This window comes from Bombyx mori, chromosome 1, assembly GCF_030269925.1.
Source record: "Bombyx mori chromosome 1, ASM3026992v2".
Classification (NCBI taxonomy): Eukaryota; Metazoa; Arthropoda; class Insecta; order Lepidoptera; family Bombycidae; genus Bombyx; species Bombyx mori.
The window spans coordinates 9,532,291-9,556,599 of NC_085107.1; the positions used below are offsets into that span (position 1 = coordinate 9,532,291).

General features: G+C 35.8%; 1 protein-coding gene across 3 annotated transcripts in view; it reads left to right on the forward strand.

Annotated features, from left to right (window-relative positions):
• LOC101743131 (insulin-like growth factor-binding protein complex acid labile subunit) overlaps nt 1–24,309 on the forward strand; it is a 72,388-nt gene that overhangs the window by 9,320 nt on the left and 38,759 nt on the right. For 2 of the 3 annotated variants that reach the window (XM_062668903.1, XM_062668892.1), the window contains one exon: nt 15,815–16,136. In XM_062668903.1, coding sequence (XP_062524887.1) covers nt 16,090–16,136 — 47 coding nt within the window. In that variant the 5' untranslated portion in view covers nt 15,815–16,089. Of the gene's footprint in view, nt 1–13,666; nt 16,137–24,309 lie in introns of those variants that run through there. The other variant, XM_012693638.4, reaches the window with a different exon arrangement.

Sequence of the window (24,309 nt, forward strand, 5' to 3'; positions counted from 1 at the left end):
GGTTATAAAAGATAAAATACAACTTTAAATGGAAGGATTTTTTAAAATCCTTGCTCTGTATTTAGCTGTTCGGTGTATTTAGTACGTATTTATGCTGCATAGAAAACAATACGTGATGTCTGCTTAGTAAAATTTTTAATATTAACATCTAAGGTTTCAATTGTTTTTCTTAGATCTTGAACTCATTTCATTCGATACATCCTTCTACAAACGAAAGTCTTCAAAGGAATCTTGATCAATTGACGGAGGCTCAGCATTGCCTCTGGCATTGTAGTTTTAAGCACGATTTGAGGAAAGTCTTTAGCAGCGGCTTGGCTGTGGTCCTGGTATTGCTGATGTCTATAAACGACAGCGGTACTTACCATCAGGTAGGCTGTATTCACGTCTATTTAGATAGACAATAATTGAAAGTCATCATTAGCAGCAAAAATTATTTTAAATTTAGACTTCATAGAGCACGGCTTAATCAAAGTAAAGAATCCACAAACATCTAGATTTTAAATATACATTAAAAAATGATGTGGTACAAACTTTCTGGAAAAAATCTGTTTTACTACAATTACTTTGCTAAAGACCAGTTTGTTACAAAGCATAATAATTATTTGCACTGACGCGGAATGGTATCCGCAAGCTATAAGCTGTTAACTTTATGGAACTCTGGGTAGATACCAGTCTGGCTTAACCTTTCTTAATGAACAGTTACGGTGAAAGGGTTTACCTTATCTTCTGTGGTTACAAGCTGCCCAAGTATTGAATAGATAAATATTATGATTTTCGTATCAAGACAGAAATTATTATTACTACTACCCATTATGTTAAAATATAAAAAAACTGATTGGAAATAGACGGATGGAAACAATTATTGGGGAGTTCACAATTAAGTGGCAATGAGGCAGTTCTTTTGCTACCTTTAATATACATTTGAATCGTCCCCCACGAAATCGGCAACAAATACCATAAACAAGTTTAGTTGTACATAGTGTTCGTTATACTTACAACGATGTGTGTTTAGTTCGTACAGAATTCAAACCCCTTCAAACGTAGGGTGATATCAAAACAATGAGATAGAAAATATATATACATACTTAGTCTGGCCATAAATACTGTTACAATTAAAAATAAACAAAATATTACATTTGAATTTGGAATCTGTCATTTTTATATGATTGCTCATTGAGTTTTCTCATTTTGGCGCCAATACATTGTACAATATTTTGCGATATTAAAATGGAGTGGGGTGATAAAGAGAAACGAATCGCTGTGATTGCATTACACAAAGTAATTTTAAAGGACTGTATTGCAGCCAATGGAGACCACTTCGAATAAGCTTTTTATACTTTAAATTGTTTTATATTTATGTATTAAACTAACACACTGTAAGAGTAATAAATGTTATTTGCAGTAGAATTTTTTTAATTTTTAATTGTAACAGTATTTATGGCCAGACTAAGTACATACATATGCCATGTTGAATGCTAATTTTACGCGGCATGTTCATATTGTAGAAAATTTAAGCAATCTGTATAGTTTCTCTGCTTGTGCTCTTTAAGTATGCTGCATGTACATCTGACACTAAACGAACATCCTTCAGTTAAGCATGTCGCTTGAATTCTGAAGCAGTTTCTCTTCGGGATTTCTGTTCGAGCAGCCCAAACTTTCGTAGTTACATAACGTGTCTCTAATTAGGCAGTTAGGGCGGTTATGGCCGCAAAAGAGACATTTATTTCCCTGGGGACCGAGCTACCGTTGTTTTTCTGTGATCCCAGTCTGTGATTACAGTAGCTGTGTATAAAAATTGCCCGTTAAACATTACGTGAGTATTATAACATTAAGCTTTCAACCGATTAATTGTATTATCTTTTTTTTAATTCTGTTTTACTGGATGTAGTAGTTTGTGAACGTAGTTTATTCTCTCCCCCCGTGAAGATTAATCTTTTATTATAACAAAGTCTGTTATGATAATTTTATTATAATCAGGTCGTTAAGAGTATTTTGATCGTGACTGCTTTTTTTTACGAAAATCTCCATAGTGCTAACAGCTCAACCACTGACCGTTGAACAAAAATCTACGGGGTTTTCAAAGATAGTTAGAATTAATCTTAGTTTGTCGTGTTAAATAATTTTACAATATTACATTTATGAAGTATAGTGTATATGATATTAGTTAAATCCTTTTTCGATTTTTTACGAAGAAGCCAAAAATGCGAAACCAATTTTAAAAGATTTTAATTGATTAGGTATGCTAAAGTTTATTTATTTATTGTGAACGTATCTCCCGCCTGCTGTCTGGACGAAGCGGAGTATACTTTATATAGCATCGTAGATCCGTGCTCAGCAGTGAAAGGTAGCCTATATTACTTCGCCTAGGGTTCAGACTATTTTCATAACGAATTTCGTCTAAATCAATTCAGCAGTTTGGGCGTGAAAACGTAACTCACAAACAGAGTTACATTTAGTTACCTTATTTTGGTATTAATAACTTTATTTACTATGTAAATTCTAACATCTAAAATATAAAACATGTGAAATAAATTACAAAAATATTTACGTGACGTTAGTTTATGTTGCAACATCGAATTTTAAAAAGCTTCACCTATCTACATGTGAAAACTGCATTAAAACTCTTTCAGTAGTCTCAGAGATCTGCTGGAACAAAAATAAAGACAGCAAATAATTCTAAATTCCCTGGTTTACTTTTCATTAACTATTCGTTTTATGTTATCACCATTCTATTGTTATTACTGTTCTTTAATCCATAGATGTGTCTAATTCTACTGTTTAATTATAGATATAATGTTAAGATACATATTTTGTTTCTAAGTATATTCAAATACATTTTATTTCAATTTCAATCATCAATTTTACAACACTTCAGGATAGGAGGTTGGTAAAATGTAGGAGGAGGATTGAGGAGGGATACGTTTACTAATTACGAATTAATTAGATTGCAACTTCACTACTTTCGATAAAATTAGATTTATTGTTGATTTTAGGTATTATATTTTTGTAATCAGTAAAACGTAAACAATTTTTTTTCCACTTGTTAGACACACCGGTTCACAGTCCACTTAACGGAAATCATAAATATCAAATGACAGTTTTCTTTTTTACAGCAGAAAATCGGTGATCTAAAAATGTAATTTTATTTAAATGTCGCTTGAAGATTTTTATGCTAATGTTCGGTGTTCATGTACTATGTGTTGTGTGTACATATATCTACTGATCAGTGCGTTTATTGTTGGCGTTATTGTAATAAGCCTAATATAAACAAAAGATTTTTAAACGTTACAGACCTTTTGTTTTCGTTTAATACTGGTCCGTATCCGACCGAGTTAATTGCGAATCGCAGATTGGAATAAATGTTGATATTTTTAGGGGGTTTTCGTTTCCGCACGAAATTGAGCTCGGTATCCATTCATGTGTATTGGATTAAAAAAAATATGATGCCATCGAAATCCCATGACACGTTAACCATTTTAATTTGTTTCAACACGTCGGCCCGGTTAAAATTCATTTTATGAGTGTAATCATGTCTTATGGTTATGTGCCGAAGCGGATCAAGATGGATAACAAGCATTCAGGTTGGTCATATCTTGAGATCCAGTAACCGATTCATACCAACTGGGGACCTACTCAAATTCTTCTTCTCAGTCGTTTGCACTCTTGGCAGAGTGGTCGTGGTCATCATTTCGGGTGGTGATGCGCTTCACAATACGTTGCCATTCCTCACGTACCGCGCCCTTTCTTGTGCATTCGTTGACGGAACCGCTTAGAGTTGCCTTTGTTTGGTCCGTCCATCGTAACGGTGATCTGCCGCGCGGTGTTGTACCCTCTATCCTGCACCACAGGCGCTCAACTGGGTCGTCACCCTGTCTCGGTACATGTCCAAAGAAAGTGAGAATGTGACCCTGAACGATGTAGGATAAACGCTGCTTGATACACAAATAAATAAATAAAATTGTCACACAACCTAAGAGGCTTGTAAAAATACTTAAAGTGCTGAGATGTACTCCAGTATTCAAACATTGTTGAATTATGAAAAATATTTACAAAATTACTGTTTTTTAAAAAAAAAACCTTTACTTACACAGCATTATAAATAGTTAAATGTATTAGGCAAACGAAATTTACAGAAGAGCTATCAAAATTAAACACACGAAATGCTCACTAATTGATTCAAGTGGTTTTAAAATAAATTACTAACTTTGTTTAGGTAGTCAATTATTTTATTTCTATTGCATCCGACTGAAAAAGCAGAGCACTTGAATCGTTCGTGTTTACACTAACTAAAGATCTACTGGTAAGACTTTAAATAATAATTGAATTTAGATGGTGATTTTATGTCCGAAATAATTTTCTTCATAACTTGTGAAATAACCTGATTTCAATTGTTGTTCAGTTATGTTGGTACTTCATCCCCAAGCGCCTATTTAAGTATAAATATTCCATTTCAGTAATGTGTTTTTTTGGTAGTCGAGCCACAATACCTTATGGTATTTTCCAGTTTAGAAATTAGTTTTACATAATTATGTTATAGATACCGTCATTGGCTTCTCCAGAGAAATAAAAGTTACTAGAATCAGACATCTAATTTCTCAGGGTGTGATATTGACGATATGGTGCTAATGTGCTTCAGTAACCACCTGAAAACCGGGTTATGATATCGTCTGCCAACGGCAATATTTTTCTTTTATCTAGACTTTTGCTTTTACTTGTAATATCACAATAAATGTCGGTACCTACTTGAATGTACTTCAAAAACTCTTGTTTGATTGACGTTGTTTCTGGAGTCCTTGTTATGAACAAATATGTTGAAGATACGTGGCTCTTTTGTGTTATTTGTACGATTTTTTTGTAGATTGTTTTTTTTTTATTTTTATGAATACATGGAAATACATTCACGTAGGTCCATGAAGGTGTGCAGAACCTAAACGATTTATCTTGTTTCCGTTCGTTTAACCAACCGTTACACGTTAATATGAACTCCATTAGCCTCGATGACAATGCAAATAGTTTCATTATCATATTCAATAACGGATTTTGAACGGTGATTGCAATTACACTACCTAAATTAGTTTGTTGCTCGCTTTGAATTTATAATCGCTTCTGTCAGTAAACGAAGTCAGCATGCTATGACACGAAGCCTATATGTTTATGAATTTTAAAACTACACTAAAACTTGTAGTGTAATCGTTTTATGTTACCTATTTATGGAATATTGGATATTATTCGAAAACAGCAACGTTTACTACATTGTCAGAACCAACACGATTGCTGTAGCTTTCTGGCGACCCGCATTTCAACGATGGTGTATCTCTACAAACTGAATTTCATTATATTCATATTATTATCGCATTTATTTTATTATTTCTCTGCTTTTGTGAGTCTTCGATAATTATAAGACTTTTACGTCTTATTATGTTCTATCTTTGTTTGTAAATCACAGAAATACCAGCGTACTGCAATAAATACATAAATTAAAAATACTAAACACAAATCTAGGTACACATTAGGTAATTATCAATAAAACAGAATAGAAGCTAAATCTTTTAGGTTTTCAGTAAGTATAATGTTATAACAACTAAAGAAACAATCTACAAAACCAACTGTGAAGCCGAAATTACACAAAAAATTAACGTTGCCGAAAACGTTGGATACGCCGCTTTTATTACAGAGTAACCTGACCTAAGAAGCTAAGTACTTAACAAATGGGAGAAGCTCTGCAAATTGTAAGGATAAATTAAACTGATAGATTGTTCTCTTTAATCTCTTGATGTTTTGTTGAGGGAAATTATTTTATTTTAACGATCCCGTAGTTTATTGTGCATGTTTTTTCACCTTTTTTGTTCGCTGAAATTCTGGTTTTTTATTGCTCCTGTTTTTTTTTTAATTTACGGGAACAGATAATTTATGGGAATTAAGTAGTCGATTCCGCTCGTTCTTTTGTGTTCGAACTTATTACGTGTTAGTGAACTTGTACGCATACTAGTTAGGCATCTTTTAAAATGAAGCCTGCAATTTTAATTGTAAAAATAAATATGTTTCTTTCAAAAGGACAGATTTTGAATTGTGGATGTGAACATTGCCTCGAAATAGTACGTGTATTGAAAGTTCTAGAAATAGTTACTTTAAAAAAGATGGTGAGGTGTTTTGTTCAAATTACGTGAATTTCTTTTTGAAGCCTCATGGGCTTATGGGGACGCCAAGTGCCTATTCCATCACAACAACGCAAAACGTCACCAAATGGCATTGATAAATGATATTCTACTTAGGCAATTTTCCACTTTTATCACGTTCTTGTATCTATTTTTCTTTAATTGTGTTACGTGTTTCTTGAAGTAAAGTTTCTTGTAGTTTAGCAAATCTGATAATTAACTTACTTTAAAATCAGGGATATATTAAAAAATATAAAAAGAACACAAAAAGGTTAGTATTCAAGTAATCTGAAACTATTGAAGAATTAATTTAATATGTTTGTATGCTTAATTAATTGGTCACGGAATTTTTCGTTTACAATAAGGTTAGTACATGAATAGGTTTTATGCTCCAATTTTTATTACTTCTATTTACAGCCGTTTTAAAAGCAAACCTCTATTCACGAATACAAGTATCGATTAACTTCGCCGCTCATTTATTGCTTTTTCACACGGTATGGGTGAAACAATCTGATATATCCTCGACATGTAATGTTGCCATTTATTCAGTCAAATGACTTAAACAGTTGATATTAGATTTTTTTTGTTATGAGAATGTTATGTGATTGCTTCTTGATTAATGTGCATTTATCACTTACAATTGTCCACTATCTATATAAAATATATAAATGAATTGCTGTTCGTTAATCTTGCTAAAACTCGAGAACGGCTGAACTGATTTGGCTAATTTTGGTCTTGAATTATTTGTGGAAGTCCAGAGAAGGCTTAAAAGGCAGATAAATACGAACATGCTCGGAATTAAATAAAAATAACAATTTTGTTTTTCCTTTGATTTGTCCCCCGTCAGACGGATTCCATTTGTTTGTCTTAAGTTTATTTTGTACAAAAGGTTAGGTCTTTTATTTATCGATTGAGGCACTACGAAGTCTGCCGAGTCAGCTAGTGATCAATAAAAAGGTTCATTTCAAAGGTTCATTTGTTTTTTTGTCAAGTATAACACAATTGCACTTTTAGTATCATCTGAGGCATAAAGGCAAACAGAAAGGAAAACAAATCAACTGTAATGGATACCAACTTAGCTGAGTAGTCCGTTCTTTATAAAATGTGCATCAACTAACAATATTTTCTATGAAAGCGAGGCATTCAATTTGAAAGTTCTTATTAAAAGTTCCTCAGAAGTATGAAGTACATAAAATATACAATTCACTTCAACGATTTGATCGCGTTGGAGAATAAATATGTAAGAGAAGTATACATTCATATAAATATCTATATATTAATACGTGAAGCAAAAACTTTGTATCCCTTTTTACGGAAATTGCGCGGACGGAGGAGTATGAAATTTTGCACACTTATAGAGAATATAGAGAAGAAGTGCACAATGCTAATATTTTTTTTAAATAATGCATAAAAGATACATTAAATCAATAAAGAAAACATTACACACACTACATACCATGTATTTGACGCACACACGCATGCATACTATTTATTGTCAAACTTTTGTTCTTGACCTCTGTTGTCAAATTGAGAATAGATTAAATATTGTTTGTCTTTTTTAATATCTTTTATAGTGTAGTCTTGGCGAAATTTGTGATTATAGAATTATAAAATATAATCATAATAGTGTACAAATTTGCAATTCCAATTAATTATAGTCGAATTTCGACTACTGCGGGACCTCTAGTATAGATAAATAAGCAAAACAAAGCAGCTGAATACCATTTTCTTCGTTTTTTGTGAATTATATTGTTTTCTTAAGTAACTATTAGAGAGACGCTTAAGTATATTAACAATAAAACATTGAATTAAAAAGTTTTTAATATTAAATAAGTTTAATATTATCTTAGGTCTTGAAGTATCAGTTATGATTGAATTTTGTGAACACTGATTACTAATTACTAATCACTAACTAAAAAGAAAAAAAAACTAAACTGGCCATGCCATGGTTGATTAGGCTTCCTTTTATCACCGCATATAATATTATCCATTAAAAAAGCTAATGGTTTTATCTTAAAAATGATCATAAGAAGTATATGGAAATGGACTGGAAATAATTAAGCTATTGATAGTGAATAATTGAAAGAACAAAATACTGAAATCTTTTCTAATTGAATTGTTACTGAATAATTGAAAAAATGAAATACTGAAATAATTTCTACTTGAATTGATACTGAATATTCAAATAACAAAATAATATCATGCATTTCAGGAGACAGAGATATGTTTAAATACCCGCAGGCCGTTTCCGCATATTCGCATACAATTATAAGAGTGTTTTTATTTAATTGAGTAAAAATACAAATTAATTTGCATCTTTCAACACAATGATTTGCTAAATGTAAATGATACAATTGAATTTGTTCTGTATTAAAAATCCGCAATCCGAAATTGTCTGTTATTGATATAAGAGCTGATAGGCGTATTGATATGATTTGCTACAACGTATAACCCCATATATACTGTTTCGATGAAAATAACTTCACTATCGCCAGTTCCAACGAGGTTTTGACAACTCGTTGTCCCAGGATAAAGCGCGAGCTTAATGAGCTGGAAGCGGAGCTAGCGACAAAGATTAGCACCTTCCGGGGCTATGCCTGGCAGGAGAGGATCGAGGAGGCCCGCGAGGACCCCTCCTCAGTATCCCTCCACCGGCTTTGTCGCCAGCTCTCAAATCGGCCTGCCCCGACTTGTCCACTCGTGGACGAGAGGGGCAACCGATGCTTTTCGGCTCAGGCCCGCGCCGATATCCTGGCCGAAATGCTGGAGCGGCAGTTCACTCCAAATGACTCTGCACCCTCAGAGGCCGCATTCCACCAATCGGTGGAAGAGAGCGTAGCAAGCCTACTCTCCTCCCCGGTGCCACCGTTGGGAGATGGTGATCTCATCACTCCCAGCGAATTGCGCCTCATCATCAAGCGGATGAAGAGGCGCAAGGCGCCGGGCGAGGACGGTATTCCCTCCCTCGCTTTTTTCCACTTCCCTGAAACGGTCGTGTCATATATGACACGGCTGTTCAACTCCATTCTGTCCACAGGACACTTCCCGGGAATTTGGAAATTGGGCAAGGTTATCGCCTTGCCCAAACCCGGCAAGGACAGGAGAAATCCCTCCAGTTATCGTCCGATCACGTTGCTGTCGCACGTGGGCAAGTTGTTCGAGCGGCTGCTGCTGAGAAGGGTGTCGCCGCACATCCTTCTCAGACCCGAGCAATTCGGGTTTCGTAGCGGTCACTCGACAACGCTGCAATTGGTCCGCGTTATGCATCAGTTGGCGGATCGGTCCAACGCGCGCCAGTACACGGCCGCAGTCTTTCTCGACATCGAGAAGGCCTTCGACCGTGTCTGGCATGCGGGACTGATCCACAAGCTGTTGCAGAACACGGACCTCCAGCACGCCTACGTGCGACTGCTGGGGTCGTACCTGGAGGGAAGATCCTTCCTTGTCGTGGTCGACGGCGCCAAGTCGTCGATGCGCCCAGTCACGGCCGGAGTTCCGCAGGGGAGCGTCCTGGCTCCATTCCTCTACGCTCTTTATACCAACGATATTCCCACGCTCGAGGGCAACCTCCAAGCGTGGGAAGCCGACGTGAAGTTGGCGCTGTTTGCCGACGACAGCGCCTACTTCGCGTCATCCAACTTCCCCTCTGCGGCCATTTCGAGGATGCAGAGGTTATTGGACTTACTGCCCCAGTGGCTGGACCGATGGAGGGTCGCGGTCAACGTGGGGAAGACTGCGGCTATTCTCTTCGGTCCGGTCCGCACAACAGTCGTCCTGGGACAGCTCAGTCTCCGTGGCGCTAATGTCGAGTTTAGATCCAGCGTCCGGTACTTGGGGGTCGATATCGACCGGAGTTTGAGGATGACCGCCCACGCCATTTCGGTGTTGGCGGCCGCTCGCTACGCGAGATTCCTCCTCCGGCCGGTGTTGGCCTCCAGGTTGCCGGTCAGGACTAAGCTCGGCATTTATAAGACGTATGTCCGTTCCCGTATCACGTATGCAGCTGCGGCCTGGTATCACCTCATCCCGCAGGTCACGCGGGTGAAGTTACAGGCCCAGCAGAATCTGGCTCTTCGCACGATAGTCGGAGCAGGGCGTTACGTCAGTAATGCCGTAATCGCCCGGGATCTGGATGTGGAGTCGCTCGAGGAGTTCATCCGGAGGCTAGCTCGTAATCTTTACGAGCGGGCTGACGGTGGACCCCACGAGCACCTCCACAATTTAGCTCCCTTGCACGCTAGACCACCCGATGGTTTGGCGCTACCAAGGGAGCTACTGGAACCCCCGGCTATGGTAAGATAGTCGGCTTAACCGGAGTGATATGGGAGTGCTCATAATGAGTGCCCCCATGGGACTGAGCTGTCCACACTCTTCATTTCCCCCCACATCGTTGGGGTGCCCCCTTAGGGGGACCCATTTCCCACCCCCGTTGGGTGGACCACTCCCCCGTCTGGGGAGTGTTTAAATCGGTCCCTCCCCGCGATGGTCTTCCCCTTTTGGGGAGCCCAGAACGGGTGAGCGCCAAACTAGCGGGCCCCAAGGTTGCTGACTGTTGTCCTGGTTTATGTAAATAGTAGTGTAGTTTAGTTTTAGTTAGCGTGTAGTTAGTGAGTAAGGGAAAAAAAAAAAAAAAAAAGAAAAAAAAAAAAAAAAAAATTAGCTGTAAGGAAGCAGAGGACAGCAGCCGGCGCCGGGGTGTCACCGCCGCGGGCATCGAGCCGTCACCAGACTGCCCATCGTATTATATATAAGTATATATAGATGTAAATTGCCGCCGAACACGCAGCGAACAGCGTATCTCTCCCAAGTCCTCCCTGCATCATTTCACCCCTGCTCTATCTGGCAGGGAGTTTCAGCCCGGGTAGTGGGGTTTGCCCCGAGGCCCGTTCCGTGCCCCCGAAAGGGGGTACGATGACCCTTCTTCTTCAACGAGGTTTCAAAAGAATCCTCAATGCTAGGCGGTGACTTTCTTTTAATTTGAGGGACGTTGTTGTACACAAGTGATTGTCGGTCATGACAATGTAAAATTCTAATCTAAAATAAAAATATACGTATTTTAGTCGTATTTTAGTAATATATTTATTAGTCGTTCCCACTTTATAACCTCATGATTGATTAGGAATGAAGTTTTTTTTTCATTGAGAAGAATCAACAAAAAACTTAGGGCATGCTCTTTTCCATCCAGGCGGCTGGCCGATCCTTCGGCTGGTTGTAGGACCGTCGAGGCGAATCGTGACAGAGGACCCCTCATTTTCCGGCTCACGCAGGTGCTCACTGGGCATGGTTGCTTCGGTGAGTTCCTGCACCGGATCGGAGCCGAGCCGACGGCAGAGTGCCACCATTGTGGTTGCGACTTGGACACGGCGGAGCACACGCTCATCGCCTGCCCCGCATGGGAGGGGTGGCGCCGTGTCCTCGTCGCAAAAATAGGAAACGACTTGTCGTTGCCGAGTGTTGTGGCATCGATGCTCGACTGCTGCGAGTGCTCCATCTCGTAGAAGGAGGCGACGGGGCGCGTGAGAGACGCACAAGCCCACCGTCGTCGAGCGGGGGCCAGGGAGGCGGGCCTCGCCCAAGCCCTAGCCCTCTAAGATAATTTTAAACCTTTCCAAATCAAGCCTAGAATAACCCTGGATTTTATTGTAATAAATTATGCTCTGGTCAAGGTACGATTTATTGTATTTTGGCTGGCGGTAGATATTACATTTTTAAACTTTTCTAATCTTGCTGTTCGAGTAGCTACATGAAAAGTGAAAGAAGTATCAGACATATTATTTGATTGAATCCCCAGTCTGTATTTGATAGAACTAGCGGTCCCGCAGTAGTCGAAATTCGACTATAATTAATTGAAATTATAAGTTTGAACATCATTATAGTTGTCAAAGACTATTATACCTCTATAATAGGTTTTATACTTCAGTGCTCTATAATCACAGATTTCGCCAAGACCACACTATAGACAAATAATATTAAAGATAAACAATATTAATTTATTTTCAATTTGACAACAGACTTTAAGCATTAACTAAAGTTTGACAATAAATAAAGAGTATATATACATATGTGTGTGTGTGTCAAATACATGGCAGTGTGTGTAATGTTTTCTTTATTGATTTAATGTATCTTTTATACATTATTTAAAATAAATATTAGCATTGTGCACGCCTTCTCTGTATTCTCTATAAGTGTGGGAAATTTCATACTCTTCCGTCCGCGCAATTTTCGCACAAAGGGATACAAAGTTTTTGCTTCACGTATTAATATATAGATGAATGAATATGTATTGAATATTAAATTGAAATAGAATAAATGTGTATTGATAGTGGAAAGAAGAAGACGTGGCAAATACGTGTTGGCGTTGGACGTGTTGGCCAGAGGTTAAAGGATCATGAACAATAATACAGAGAAGACATAAAAGGACAAACCCGAAATCCATACAAACTTGGGCCTGGCGTTACAGTGCTAGAATTTGGTCATAAGTTACAATACCTAAGAAGGTTTCTTGAGCCCAATTTTCAGGTCTCCCAGCAATGGCCAAATTGGTAAAATCAGACAATGTTTACATTTTAGGTTATGTTTATTGTTCGAGATATTTTAATAAAAACGATATTTTTGAGGCTGTTTCCTACTAAAGATGAGTAATTTTTTACGAAACTTGTTGCAGCAACAGTTTGCTTTAAAATAAAAATGGAACCTGTTACGAGAAATCGCGTGTTAGGTTGTTTACGAAAACGAACGAAAGCCAAAAATTAAAAACAACGTAATGCGAAACGCGCGCCTTTAGGTCAGTCTTATTTTAATTTTAATGAAAACTTTTTTATATGAAAAACTATATTTATATGATAACTTTTTTATATAAAATATAAATCATTACGTGCTCCCTTAATATCTCATCACATTTCATTTCATTTTATTTCATGCCTTTTTTATTATTATTTTTTATTGCTTAGATACCCATCGACGAGCTCACAGCCCACCTGATGTTAAGTGGTTACTGGAGCCCATAGTCATCTACGACGTAAATGCGCCACCCACCTTGAGATATAAGTTCTAAGGTCTCAATATAGTTACAACGGCTGCCCCGCCCTTCAAACCGAAACGCATTACTGCTTTACGGCAAAAATAGGCGGGTGGGAGGCGCGGACTCACAAGAGATCCTACCACCAGTAAAATTATTAATGTAACAAACCATAGAAAAACTCAAAGTACCAAATCGACTTTTCATGTTATATTTAAGATTGCCAGTTGAAAATATTTTGAATTGCTGCAGTTGCCGACATGATTTCGTGTCATAACTAAATGGCACAGTTATTTATTTCTTTTAATGATTTTTGTTAGAAGATTTTGGTGCTTTACGTTACGTTATTCAATGAGATTATGTTTATAGTCTGGCCGGCCAAACATGGCACAACTAAATAGCGGCAATCCAGAATATCTTCAGTTGGCAACATTAAAGATAACATAACACGATTTGATACATTTGTATTTTTCTAGGGCATAGTCACATTAATATAAAAATGCAAAACTATCCTTTAATGCTATATTTAATGTTGTCAGTTGTAGATATTTTGAATTGCCGCCATTGTAAGTAGTTGTGTCACGATTCGATGGCCATACTCTATTTACATTGATTAAAATACCTATAAAAACAGTCATTTATCCTAAAGCAAAAGAGTATTAATTATTTTTTACACTCGATTTCCACTAAATCGATCCTATTTTATGCATGCTCTAATTCTAATCCGCACGTTTGTGGAGCTAGTTACGTATGTATATTGAAATAAGTGTTGCAGATGTTTACAAAGATTGTTTAAAACAAAAAATTGAATTCAACTTATTTTCTACACTTGGCCATTGTCAATGAAGCTAAGATTTCAATAGGTTAATCAAGCAAAATAGACGAATTTTTTGGTACATATCCCATTCGTGTAACGCTTAGGCCCAAAATGGGGTTTCTCCTTTGCACGTTTCGCGTATGACTGGATCACTTTATTTCTGTAATAATATATTGAGGGAACATAAGAGAATTTATGTCACTAACCCGTTCTTGTGAATGAATACGTGTTGTTCGAAATAAAAGTGATAATAAGTATCGATCCTTTGACCTGGGATACGTTATTGAATATGCCAAATCACCCAAGAAACCGCTCACACGTGTGGTTTACTTATTGTAATGGTTTGTTCGTCTGTCATCACATTTCTTTTGTCGTTTTTTTGCTAAAGTGAAAAATATAGAAGTCGATTTTGGTTGTTTGATCATCGGGAAATGATGTTCTAAAATTTATTTTGCCTATTTTATTGATTTGCTTTGGAGATTTGTATGACTTTTTTTTTGCAAAACTAACTATGTATAACTATATACATATAAATATTACATGAGTACACATTAAATAAGGAAGACAATATTCATAGTTAAAACTATTTTTACTGTCATTGTATAATATTATTGCCGACGTTTCGAGTACTTTATAGCTTTCTTCGTCACGGACGATTCGACACGAACAACCATAAAAATAGGTCTAATCACATACGACTCTCGAAAACCGAAGAGGATACTATAAGACAATGTTCTTTAGAAATAGACTTAAAATGACATAGATTGTACACAGTCGTTTCCTTTTTTCGAACGCTGTGTGTTTTGATATGCTTAGTCCAAATTATTGTTTTGTAAAATGTGGGAGTCAAAAATATTAATAGGCAGGGCCCAATGTATTTGCAGTTAATTAACTATGCCGCGGTAAAAAATTAGGATACGTACCAGAGTGCTCTTCGGGTGGATAACATGATGCTGTCTATTTCTGCCATAGAAAATTACCACATTAATACTCTGAACTAAAAAAGAATACTTGAAGGTGCCGGTTTTGAACGTAGCATTCAAAACCTGCCCGACAAAAATACGATGCTACTCAAACTGAAGGTTTTTTGTTTCCGACCTACAGAGAAGTCACTCGTAAGAAAGATTTTAGCTTCATTTCATTTTTTTGTGTTCAGTGAAATATTATCAAAGCACAAACGGACCTATTGTCATCAAATCAGGGGGACGACCTGAATAATACTCTAGTTAAATATTATGTGGGCGTGTATAATATTTTGATTCATAAAATTACTGTTTTTTTTTGTTTATGTTCTTCCTCTTTGTTTTTTTGTGTAAAATATTCTATGGTTTATTATGTATAATGTTGTGCTATAATCTTATGTACTAAGTTAATTACTGTGATAAATTAACTTAATTAAAGCAAATCTAATGTTTTCGTATAATATTGTCCAAATAAAATATTCAGAGGTCAGAAATTAAAGCAGAGCTTTTGGAACGAAGTTCCTTATGGGGCGATGCGGAGGGGTACCCTAACCGGGAAAAAACGTCCGTAACGTAAGATTTTTATTAGTAATGCACACAGTGTACGCCTTAACTTTGTAATGACGTACAACAAATAACATATTTTATTATATATATTTCATAAGTCATTGTGAATAAAATAAAGTTGATAAATTTGTAAAGTAGCATTTTTTTATCAAAAAAAAATCACAGTAAAAAATGTATACCCGAATAATTATTTACTTTATACCTCGAATAGAACTTAAAATTAATATTTTTATAATACGGAACTTCGTTCCTATCCGGTGTCCCACAACACCACATATTTTTATTTTGTTTTTAGTGCCAATGTTTGTCGGTGGTGGAGTGTTAGTTGACAATTAGGAGTCAGGAGCAGTCAGGACCGCGTAGAGGAAGCTCTCAGGGTGGACGCAGCGCGGGACGAGGGTGCGAGAGCCACCCTATTCAGTGTGCGAAGATCGTCGTAGCGTTCAGTTCGTAACGCGACAGCGGTCTGGCTGCCAGGCTATTCCCCGCTCGTGTGCTCTCTACCAAACGGAGGTTGCCATGTGCTCGGCCAAAGTTTGCATGAACCTTAAATAAACTATTCTTGTAAAAATGAAAGAAAAAACGTGGCAGTATTCGGCAGCATGGCGCTCGACAAGGTACGTATTATTTTTATAATTTGTCAAATTTATTCCCAGTTTTCAATAAATTATATTTACCAGGCGTGTTTACAATGCGAATTCACAACAACAGCTACGCGCATTTCATTGTATTTGCAATGGAATTTATTCAGAGAAAAGAGGCTTATATTATTTATATTAATACTATACATTTATATTTTATTTTCTTAACAAAACAAAATTTTATTTGTGTGTGTGTGATATATATAATCGGGAAGCGCTCGAAGGAGCCGAAAATAATAGTAACTTATGAGATCTCTACTCAATAATTCTTTTTCTGCCCATTTCGTTTATTTTCACAATCTTGGGGCCATGTATGGATGGTTGCAATCGTAATATTTTGGATACCGAAGTTAATGATATAAGTGTTGGTATTTAACAATTTTCTAAGACAAGTTTTCTTGCGTAATGGATACGTAACAATTATTCCAATTCGAAAATCAATTCCTCAAACAAAATTAAACAATCATATAGGTATTCTTGAAATAAATTAATAAAAATATTTTTCCTGATTCAATACTGGAAGTGTTTCTCGATATTTCCTTACGCAAATTATATTTCTAAACTAATCAAACATGAATTGTTGTGATCTGATGCGAAGATATTATTTAATATATAATACAATATTGGTTTGTGTTTCTTTATACGTAAAAATGCCCTCCGGGAAATTGCACATCGTTCATAGAAACATAAAAAAGCGTAAACATTTGGTCAACATAACAAACACGATTGGTAAATATGAGAGGCTCGGATTAATATGAATCGTAGGGTATCGTAATTTTTACGAAGCTGCCTTTGGATAAATACATCGATGCTTCAATAAATGATAAAGTATTTTCAATTAGTATTCAATACTGTCCTTCCAAATTTGAATATGAAAGTTTATACAAAACCTTTACGTAGCGCTTTTAATTTATAATAATAATATGTTGTTCATCATTTGAGCTTTTTAATACAATGAAACTACTAATATAATTATTAATAATCGCAACTAGAAATTTACGTTTAATACTTTATTTACTATTTAATTTTTTATTATCTACATATTACTAAAAATTTGATACCCCATTCAGTTACATCAATACTCTTCTCTTCTGTCTTTTTTAACTAGTGTTCACCCAATGCTGAGGTTTCTTCTTAAACACTCCATTCGTTTGGGTCTCTTGTCTTTCGCCTCCAGCCCTTACTAGCTATTTTCACGAGGTCGTCGGTTCACCTCATTTGTTATCCGCTCAAGGTATGACGTCCAGTACGAGGTCTCCACTCGAGTACTTTTGTGCCCCATCGATTGTCAGTGCGACGGCATTTGTTTTTTTATTTTTATTTCATGGATGGGTGGACGATGTCATAGCCCACCTGGTGTACAACATAAATGCCGCCACCCACCTTGAAATATGAGTTCTAAGGTCTCAGTATAGTTAGAACGGCTGCCCCACTCTTCAAACCGAAACGCACTACTGCTTCACCGCAGAAATAGGTAGGGTGGTGATACCTACCTTTGCGGACTGACAAGAGGTCCTACCACCAGTAATTACGCAAATTATAATTTTGCAGGTTTGATTTTTATTACACGGTGTTATTCCATCACGTTGGAACTCAACCGTGGACATTTGTTAAGTACGTATTTCATTAGAAAAATTGGTACCCGCCTGGGATTCGAATACCGGTGCATCGCTCAACAAGAATGCATCGGACGTCTTATCCTTTAGGCCATGTGTCCGGCCCACTTCCATTTTCTTCGAGTAATCACTTGGTTATGGCAGTTAAATCAGTTCTTGTACAGATTTCGTCCTATTCCGTAAGAAATGCCTAACATAATCCACTCCATGGCTCTTCGAGTGACTTGCATTTTGGTTATAATTTGCTTTGTGAGTGTCTCAGCCTCATATACCATCATAAGGAGAACACAGTGCTCGAAGGCCCTCTTTAGTGTCTCAGTCAGCTTACCGAAAGTAATCCATCCCAGCTGTGTGCGGAGATTTATCTACTGTAAAAATAATAATGAAAAAAATACTCAATTTAATTGATCAAAATTAATATGGTCACTAGATGAGAGAAATGTAATTACGTGCAATCTAAGTATTAGCCCTGGACAAGGTAGGTAGTTCGTGTTTAGCGTATATGTATAGTCTGTATGTATTGTTTACCTATATTGTGTCGGCAAACAGTTGCTTCAGACAATGTATCACAGCGTCCGTGCAGCCTGGATCAGCCGAGCACGTAACTTCGAATTACATTGTACAATACATTAATAAATACATAGTAGTACACTGCACCAAACATTGTTGCTCGGAGAGATAATAAACAAAGGAAACTACAGTGACTTTATGGCCGAAACTTTACTTGTCGCTTGTTAGAACTTAACGCAAATCATTTCAGTGTAAACGTGCCTTTAATCGAACATCCAACTTATTTTCTGTCCAGCCACTTTGGTATCTTTGATGATTTCATTTCTGCCGTGAAGCAGTAATGCGTTTCGGTTTGAAGGGTGGGGCAGCCGTTGTAACTATACTTGAGACCTTAGAACTTGTATCTCAAGGTGGGTGGCGCATTTACGTTGTGGATGTCTATGGGCTCCAGTAACCACTTAACACCAGGTGGGCTGTGAGCTCGTCCACCCATCTAAGCAATAAAAAAAAAATAAAAAAAAAAACATGACAATAATAAATGTTTGTTTAAATTATTTTATACTAGCTGACTTCGTAGTGCCTCAATCGATAAATAAAAGACCTAAGCTTTTGTATAAAATAAACTTAAGGATGGAGAGATGAGATGGCGCGACATGAGACACATCAAGTCTGCCCCTTCCAACACTACATGACGATCACGACACCTCTGTCAAGAGTGACACGATTGAGAAGAAGAAAAACTTAAAACAAACAAAAGGAATCCGTCCGACGGTGGACACATCGAACGCAAAATTGTTATTTTTATTTAATTCCGAACATTTTCATATTTATCTACCTTTTAAACCTTCTCTGGACTTTCACAAATAATTCAAGACCAAAATTAGCCAAATGGGTTCAACCGTTCTCAAGTTTTAGTGGGGCTAACTAACAGCAATTCATTTTAATTTATATACATATATATCTCTCTATACCTTAAATACCTTACACATCATGCGGTCTCCCAGACATGAATTAGAGAAGCTCATAATTGCGGGTCGCATAGAGGGTAAATACGCCGTGGGCAGAACGCCAGCCAGATGTTCAGATCTAGTAAGAGAAGCACTTGGTGGTAGTCTGTACCATGCGGTCCATGCCACCCATGATCGAACACAGGGGAAGAACGTCACATGTAGTCGCGATCCTCAGCAGTGAGGGAACCATATAGAAGAAGAAGAATACCTTATATAGAAAGTTTACTATTTTTTATAAATCGAAACTATACCTACATCTTCTTAATGTCATATGTTTAGCCAGTCAGTTTGATATTACATACAACAAGATGCACTATGACTTGGGTTATAGCTTTATGACTGGCCATAGTCTTTACAACCATCCTCATAATTAGGGAAATCAATGAGCAAAATTAAATATATCTTCTAATTAAAACCGGACCTAACTATTACCTTTATTCGGTGGTTCGTTTCTCAATTCGGATAAACATTCGCGTGACGACAGGTATATTATTATTTGGATGTTTATTATCTTACATGTACATAACTATATTTTTAAACGTATCACAAAAGTATTGACATGTAGGCTTAAATTAACACTGAATACATTGCTGTAAATTTCCCAAAACTCACAGGAATTGTTAATTTGGGCGAGGGATTTTGGAATTGAGTCTAGTTCAACAACTGTCAATTATGCTTCATATCGAGTATGCAGTTAATTAATTTTGCTGTCCATTCGATAATGTAAGCTTTCATCGTAGCTTCAATATAATTGCGGTAAAAATATCAAATTTTCCGCAACCTTGTCAATTCTTGAATTACCTAAAATATTTTTTTTAAAAAAGAAATATTTGTCTGTTTGCCCCTACGAGTATTTTATTATTTCTATTTATTCTATTTATTCGTTCTATTTTATTATTCGTTTGCCCTCTATTCGTTCCTAAACCATCTATTCGATCTTGGTGGGCCTTTGTATAGCTGTTTTTGGTTTTCCAGAGAAGTTACTGTCAATATGCGATTGGTGACGCGGGAGGAGTTTGAAGAAATCAATGTTCTTCATTTAAACAGTATTCAAGAATATTCGTGTAATAATAATCAAACATTCCGTTTTTAGAACTATTTTGTCTGTTCTATTTTTTATACCTAATAATGTCTCCTGCTTCGAAGGATTCTGCCTTTTAATTTAATTGTCATTTCGGCCTTGTGTCTAAGACGAACGATCCTTTGCCCGTTATAATATTCACGACACTAAAATACTGAATTCTGTACTAAAAAATAATACTTGTCATATAATCGTTTGTTCACCATTATGACTGGTCCTTTTTTGTGTTACAAACTAGGCTGTCAAAAAAAAAAAAAAAAGTCGACTTAAAAAAATCAATATAAAATAACATTTCGTGCGGAATAATGAGGTCCTTCCCACCATCGATTATAATTAATTGAAATTATAAGTTTTCTGGTTTGTACACTATTATGATTCTATTGACAAAGACTGTTTATTATATACTTCTTTAATCACAGATTTCGCTAAGACTACACAAAGACAAATACATTTCGACAAATAATAATAGAGACAAACAATATTTAATCTATTCTCAATTTGACCACAGACTTTATGCAGTAAGGAAAGTTTGACAATAAACAAATAGTATGCATATATGTGTGTGTGTGTGTGTGTGTGTATTGTGCTTAATGTTGTTTTATTGATTTAATGTACTTTTATGCATAATTTAAATAAATATTAACATTCTGCACTCCTTCTCTGTATTCTCTATAAGTGAGGGCAATATCGTTCTCCTCCGTGCGCGCAATTTTCGTAAAAAGGGGTCCAAAGTTTTTGCTTCACGTATTAATATATAGATAATAAATAAATGATAATACCTTCTCTCGCTACTATCATTACGTACATGATGTATAATATCTATCTACATTATTACATTATTACGTTTCAATTTTTGTCTCGAGATCTCATTTCTCGCCGATGCAGAAAAAATCTTTTAGACATGCAATAAATTATATATATTTCTCAGGGAATTTAAATTAAAAGCAGTAAACTTAAGAATTATTATTATTGTGCACATTCACGGCCGATTATTCATAGCTTAGTGTTTTATTATGATTCTCGTTTTTATTTTATTGGAGTTAAAGATCTGATGTCATAGTCCATGCGGTATTAGAACGGTCATAGGAGCTAATAGAAAACACGGTTCGAGCTGGGTTGTTCTTCAGTGTGCTTGGGTTGCTTAAAAATACTTTGATATCGTAATACCATTTATTAGAAAAATCACAATTATTACGAATGGATCAAGCACTGAATTCCCGCGTTAACAATAGTAAATGTTGCTTTATATTAAATAAATTAAAAACATATTTTCTTTGATGTAACCGGTTGCGACCATCATAAAAAAGGTACCCGTCGGTACGGAGTTACAGCTTGCGCATCTACATTCAATGTAAAATTAGGGGATAGTAGGTACAAAAATACTAAAATAGTATTATTACTTCGATTGACGGAGAATACGAAGTTGGCTGTATTCGCACATCCGTACCATATGATTAATATCCGGTACGGAATATGTATATATGTATGTAATCTATAAGGATCCTCCGAGTCTGATTATTCTGATTCTACAATGTGTTAGAATTTTTACGCTTGAGTTAGTCTTGTTTATATTCAGAAAATATGAAGAGGCGTTAACTGTGAATGTTATTTTTCGTAATGTCAGAAATTTCAAATTTTATGGTTTCCCTATTCCTACAACGCCTCTCACGTACTGGAAAGGGGAAGATAACTTTAAGCGTATTCATGCGGTGTATGCGTAGAATGTCCCGCGAGCGTTCTGGGAAACAATTTCTTTCCCTTAACTTTTTAGATGAAAGACCTGAAAATGACGTCAAGGAACTTCACGTTACTAATAGCTTTTTCGTTTAGTCGGAACAGTAAAAACTAGACGAGGATTTCGGATAAAAAGTGGCGAGAGGTCTAGACTTAGTTACAAACTGGAAATCTGATGATTTGATTATTGTGATCTTGGCTCTAAATAATATCAACCTACATCACATTTAATTATATCGCGACATTAGAATCAGAAAATAAAATAAAGTAGAATAAGGTGTCACTTTGTAAATAGACAAATAACAGCTATATTAATATGCTTATAAAGAGTAGATTGATTTCAAACCTAATTCGAACAAAAAACTTTATAGTTTTTATATTCCGAAGTAGTGCAATATAATATAATAAAATAAAAACAAGCAGCTTTAGTAAATCGAATAAATTGGAAAGCTTTCATGATATTGAAGATTTCAAATAAAAAATCCTGTTGTTTATTATTCAAACTAACAACCGTACAATACGCTTTTTAATAACAGCATGCAAACACCGGAAACTACTGTTATTTTAAAGTCACTGTAAATTTTAAATCTCTAATAACTTCGTGGACATTGGTTGAATATAAAGCTTATTACTTTGTTTCTGAATGCAAAAGCTTTCTATTGGACTTTTAAATACTACAACTCTTTAAATTGATCTAGAATAAGGTTAAGAATAGTTATTGTATACAAACAATTTTAATTTTCGTGCCTCATCCAATGTGTAACATAACGATTTCGAGAAATATGGAGCCAAATCTGCTTATTTTATTCTTGTACGCAGAAAAATTATTGCCAAAGGTATCATTTGAACGGTATATACAGAAAGCTTAGAACTTAACTCAGGCATGACTAAATATCTTGAGAAAAATTTTCAGATAATTGTTTGCTTCGTACACCCATATATGCCCGTGATATTGGCGAATCAAACAAGGCGCAAAACAAATAATAGAACAAACAGTATCGACTTTATCTGTATATTAATACGTGAAGCAAAAACTTTGTATCCCGTTTTACGAAAATTGCGCGGACGGAGGAGTATGAATTTTTCCACACTTATAGAGAATATAGAGAAGAAGTGCACAATGCTAATATTTTTAAAAAACTAGCTGACCCGGCACACTTCGTAGTGCCTCAATCGATAAACAAAAGACCTAAAATTCTGTGTAAAATAAACTTAAAATAAACAAAAGGAATCCGTCTGACGGGGGGGACACATCAAAGGAAAAACAAAATTGTTATTTTTATTTAATTTCCAGTATTTTCATATTTATCTACCTTTTAAACCTTCTCTGGACTTCCATAAATAATTTAAGACCTCAATCGATCAGCTATCCCCGCCATATCGATTGATAGTTGATCAGTAGTCGACCGGCGAGGGCGGGAGATCAAGTTCAATTTAAAAGAAAACATAACTAAAGGAACTTGAAATTATAAACTCTGAATAAGAATTTATCGTACTAAAATTATAATATTTGATTGCCATCTTGCAACCTTATTGCGGATATGTGCATAGAATAAAAAAAATATTAATCGGGATGGAAAAATAGGGGTTGATTGTATAAGAGTGAAAATTGAGAGTAATAAGTTTTTTTTTTTATTTTAAGTCATGACAAAATAAAATAAAAATCTTGCCAAAAAAATTAAAGTTTATAATTAACAAATAAAAAATAGGGGTTGATCATAGAGGGATGAAAATTTGAGAGTAACATCAGATTTTTTATTTTAATTCATGACAAAATAAAAATGAAAATCTTGCCAAAAAAATTAAAGTTTTTAATTAGCAAATAAAAAATAAGGGTTGATCGTAGAAGGGTGAAAATTGAGGATTGTATGTATTTTTGTATGCTGTATCATAAAAAAATAGAAATTAAAAATTTTGTCTAAAAAATAAAAATAAATATTTAGGGGTGGACTACCCCTAACATTTAGAGGGGATGAAAAATAGATGTTGGCCGATTCTCATAGATATCGGATAAGCACAAAAAATTTCATCAAAATCGGTCAAGCCGTTTCGGAGGAGTATGGCAACGAAAACTGTGACACGAGAATTTTATATATTAGATAATGCATAAAAAATACATTAAAGCAATAAAGAAAACATTACACACACTACATACCATGTATTTGACGCACACACGCATGCATACTATTTATTGTCAA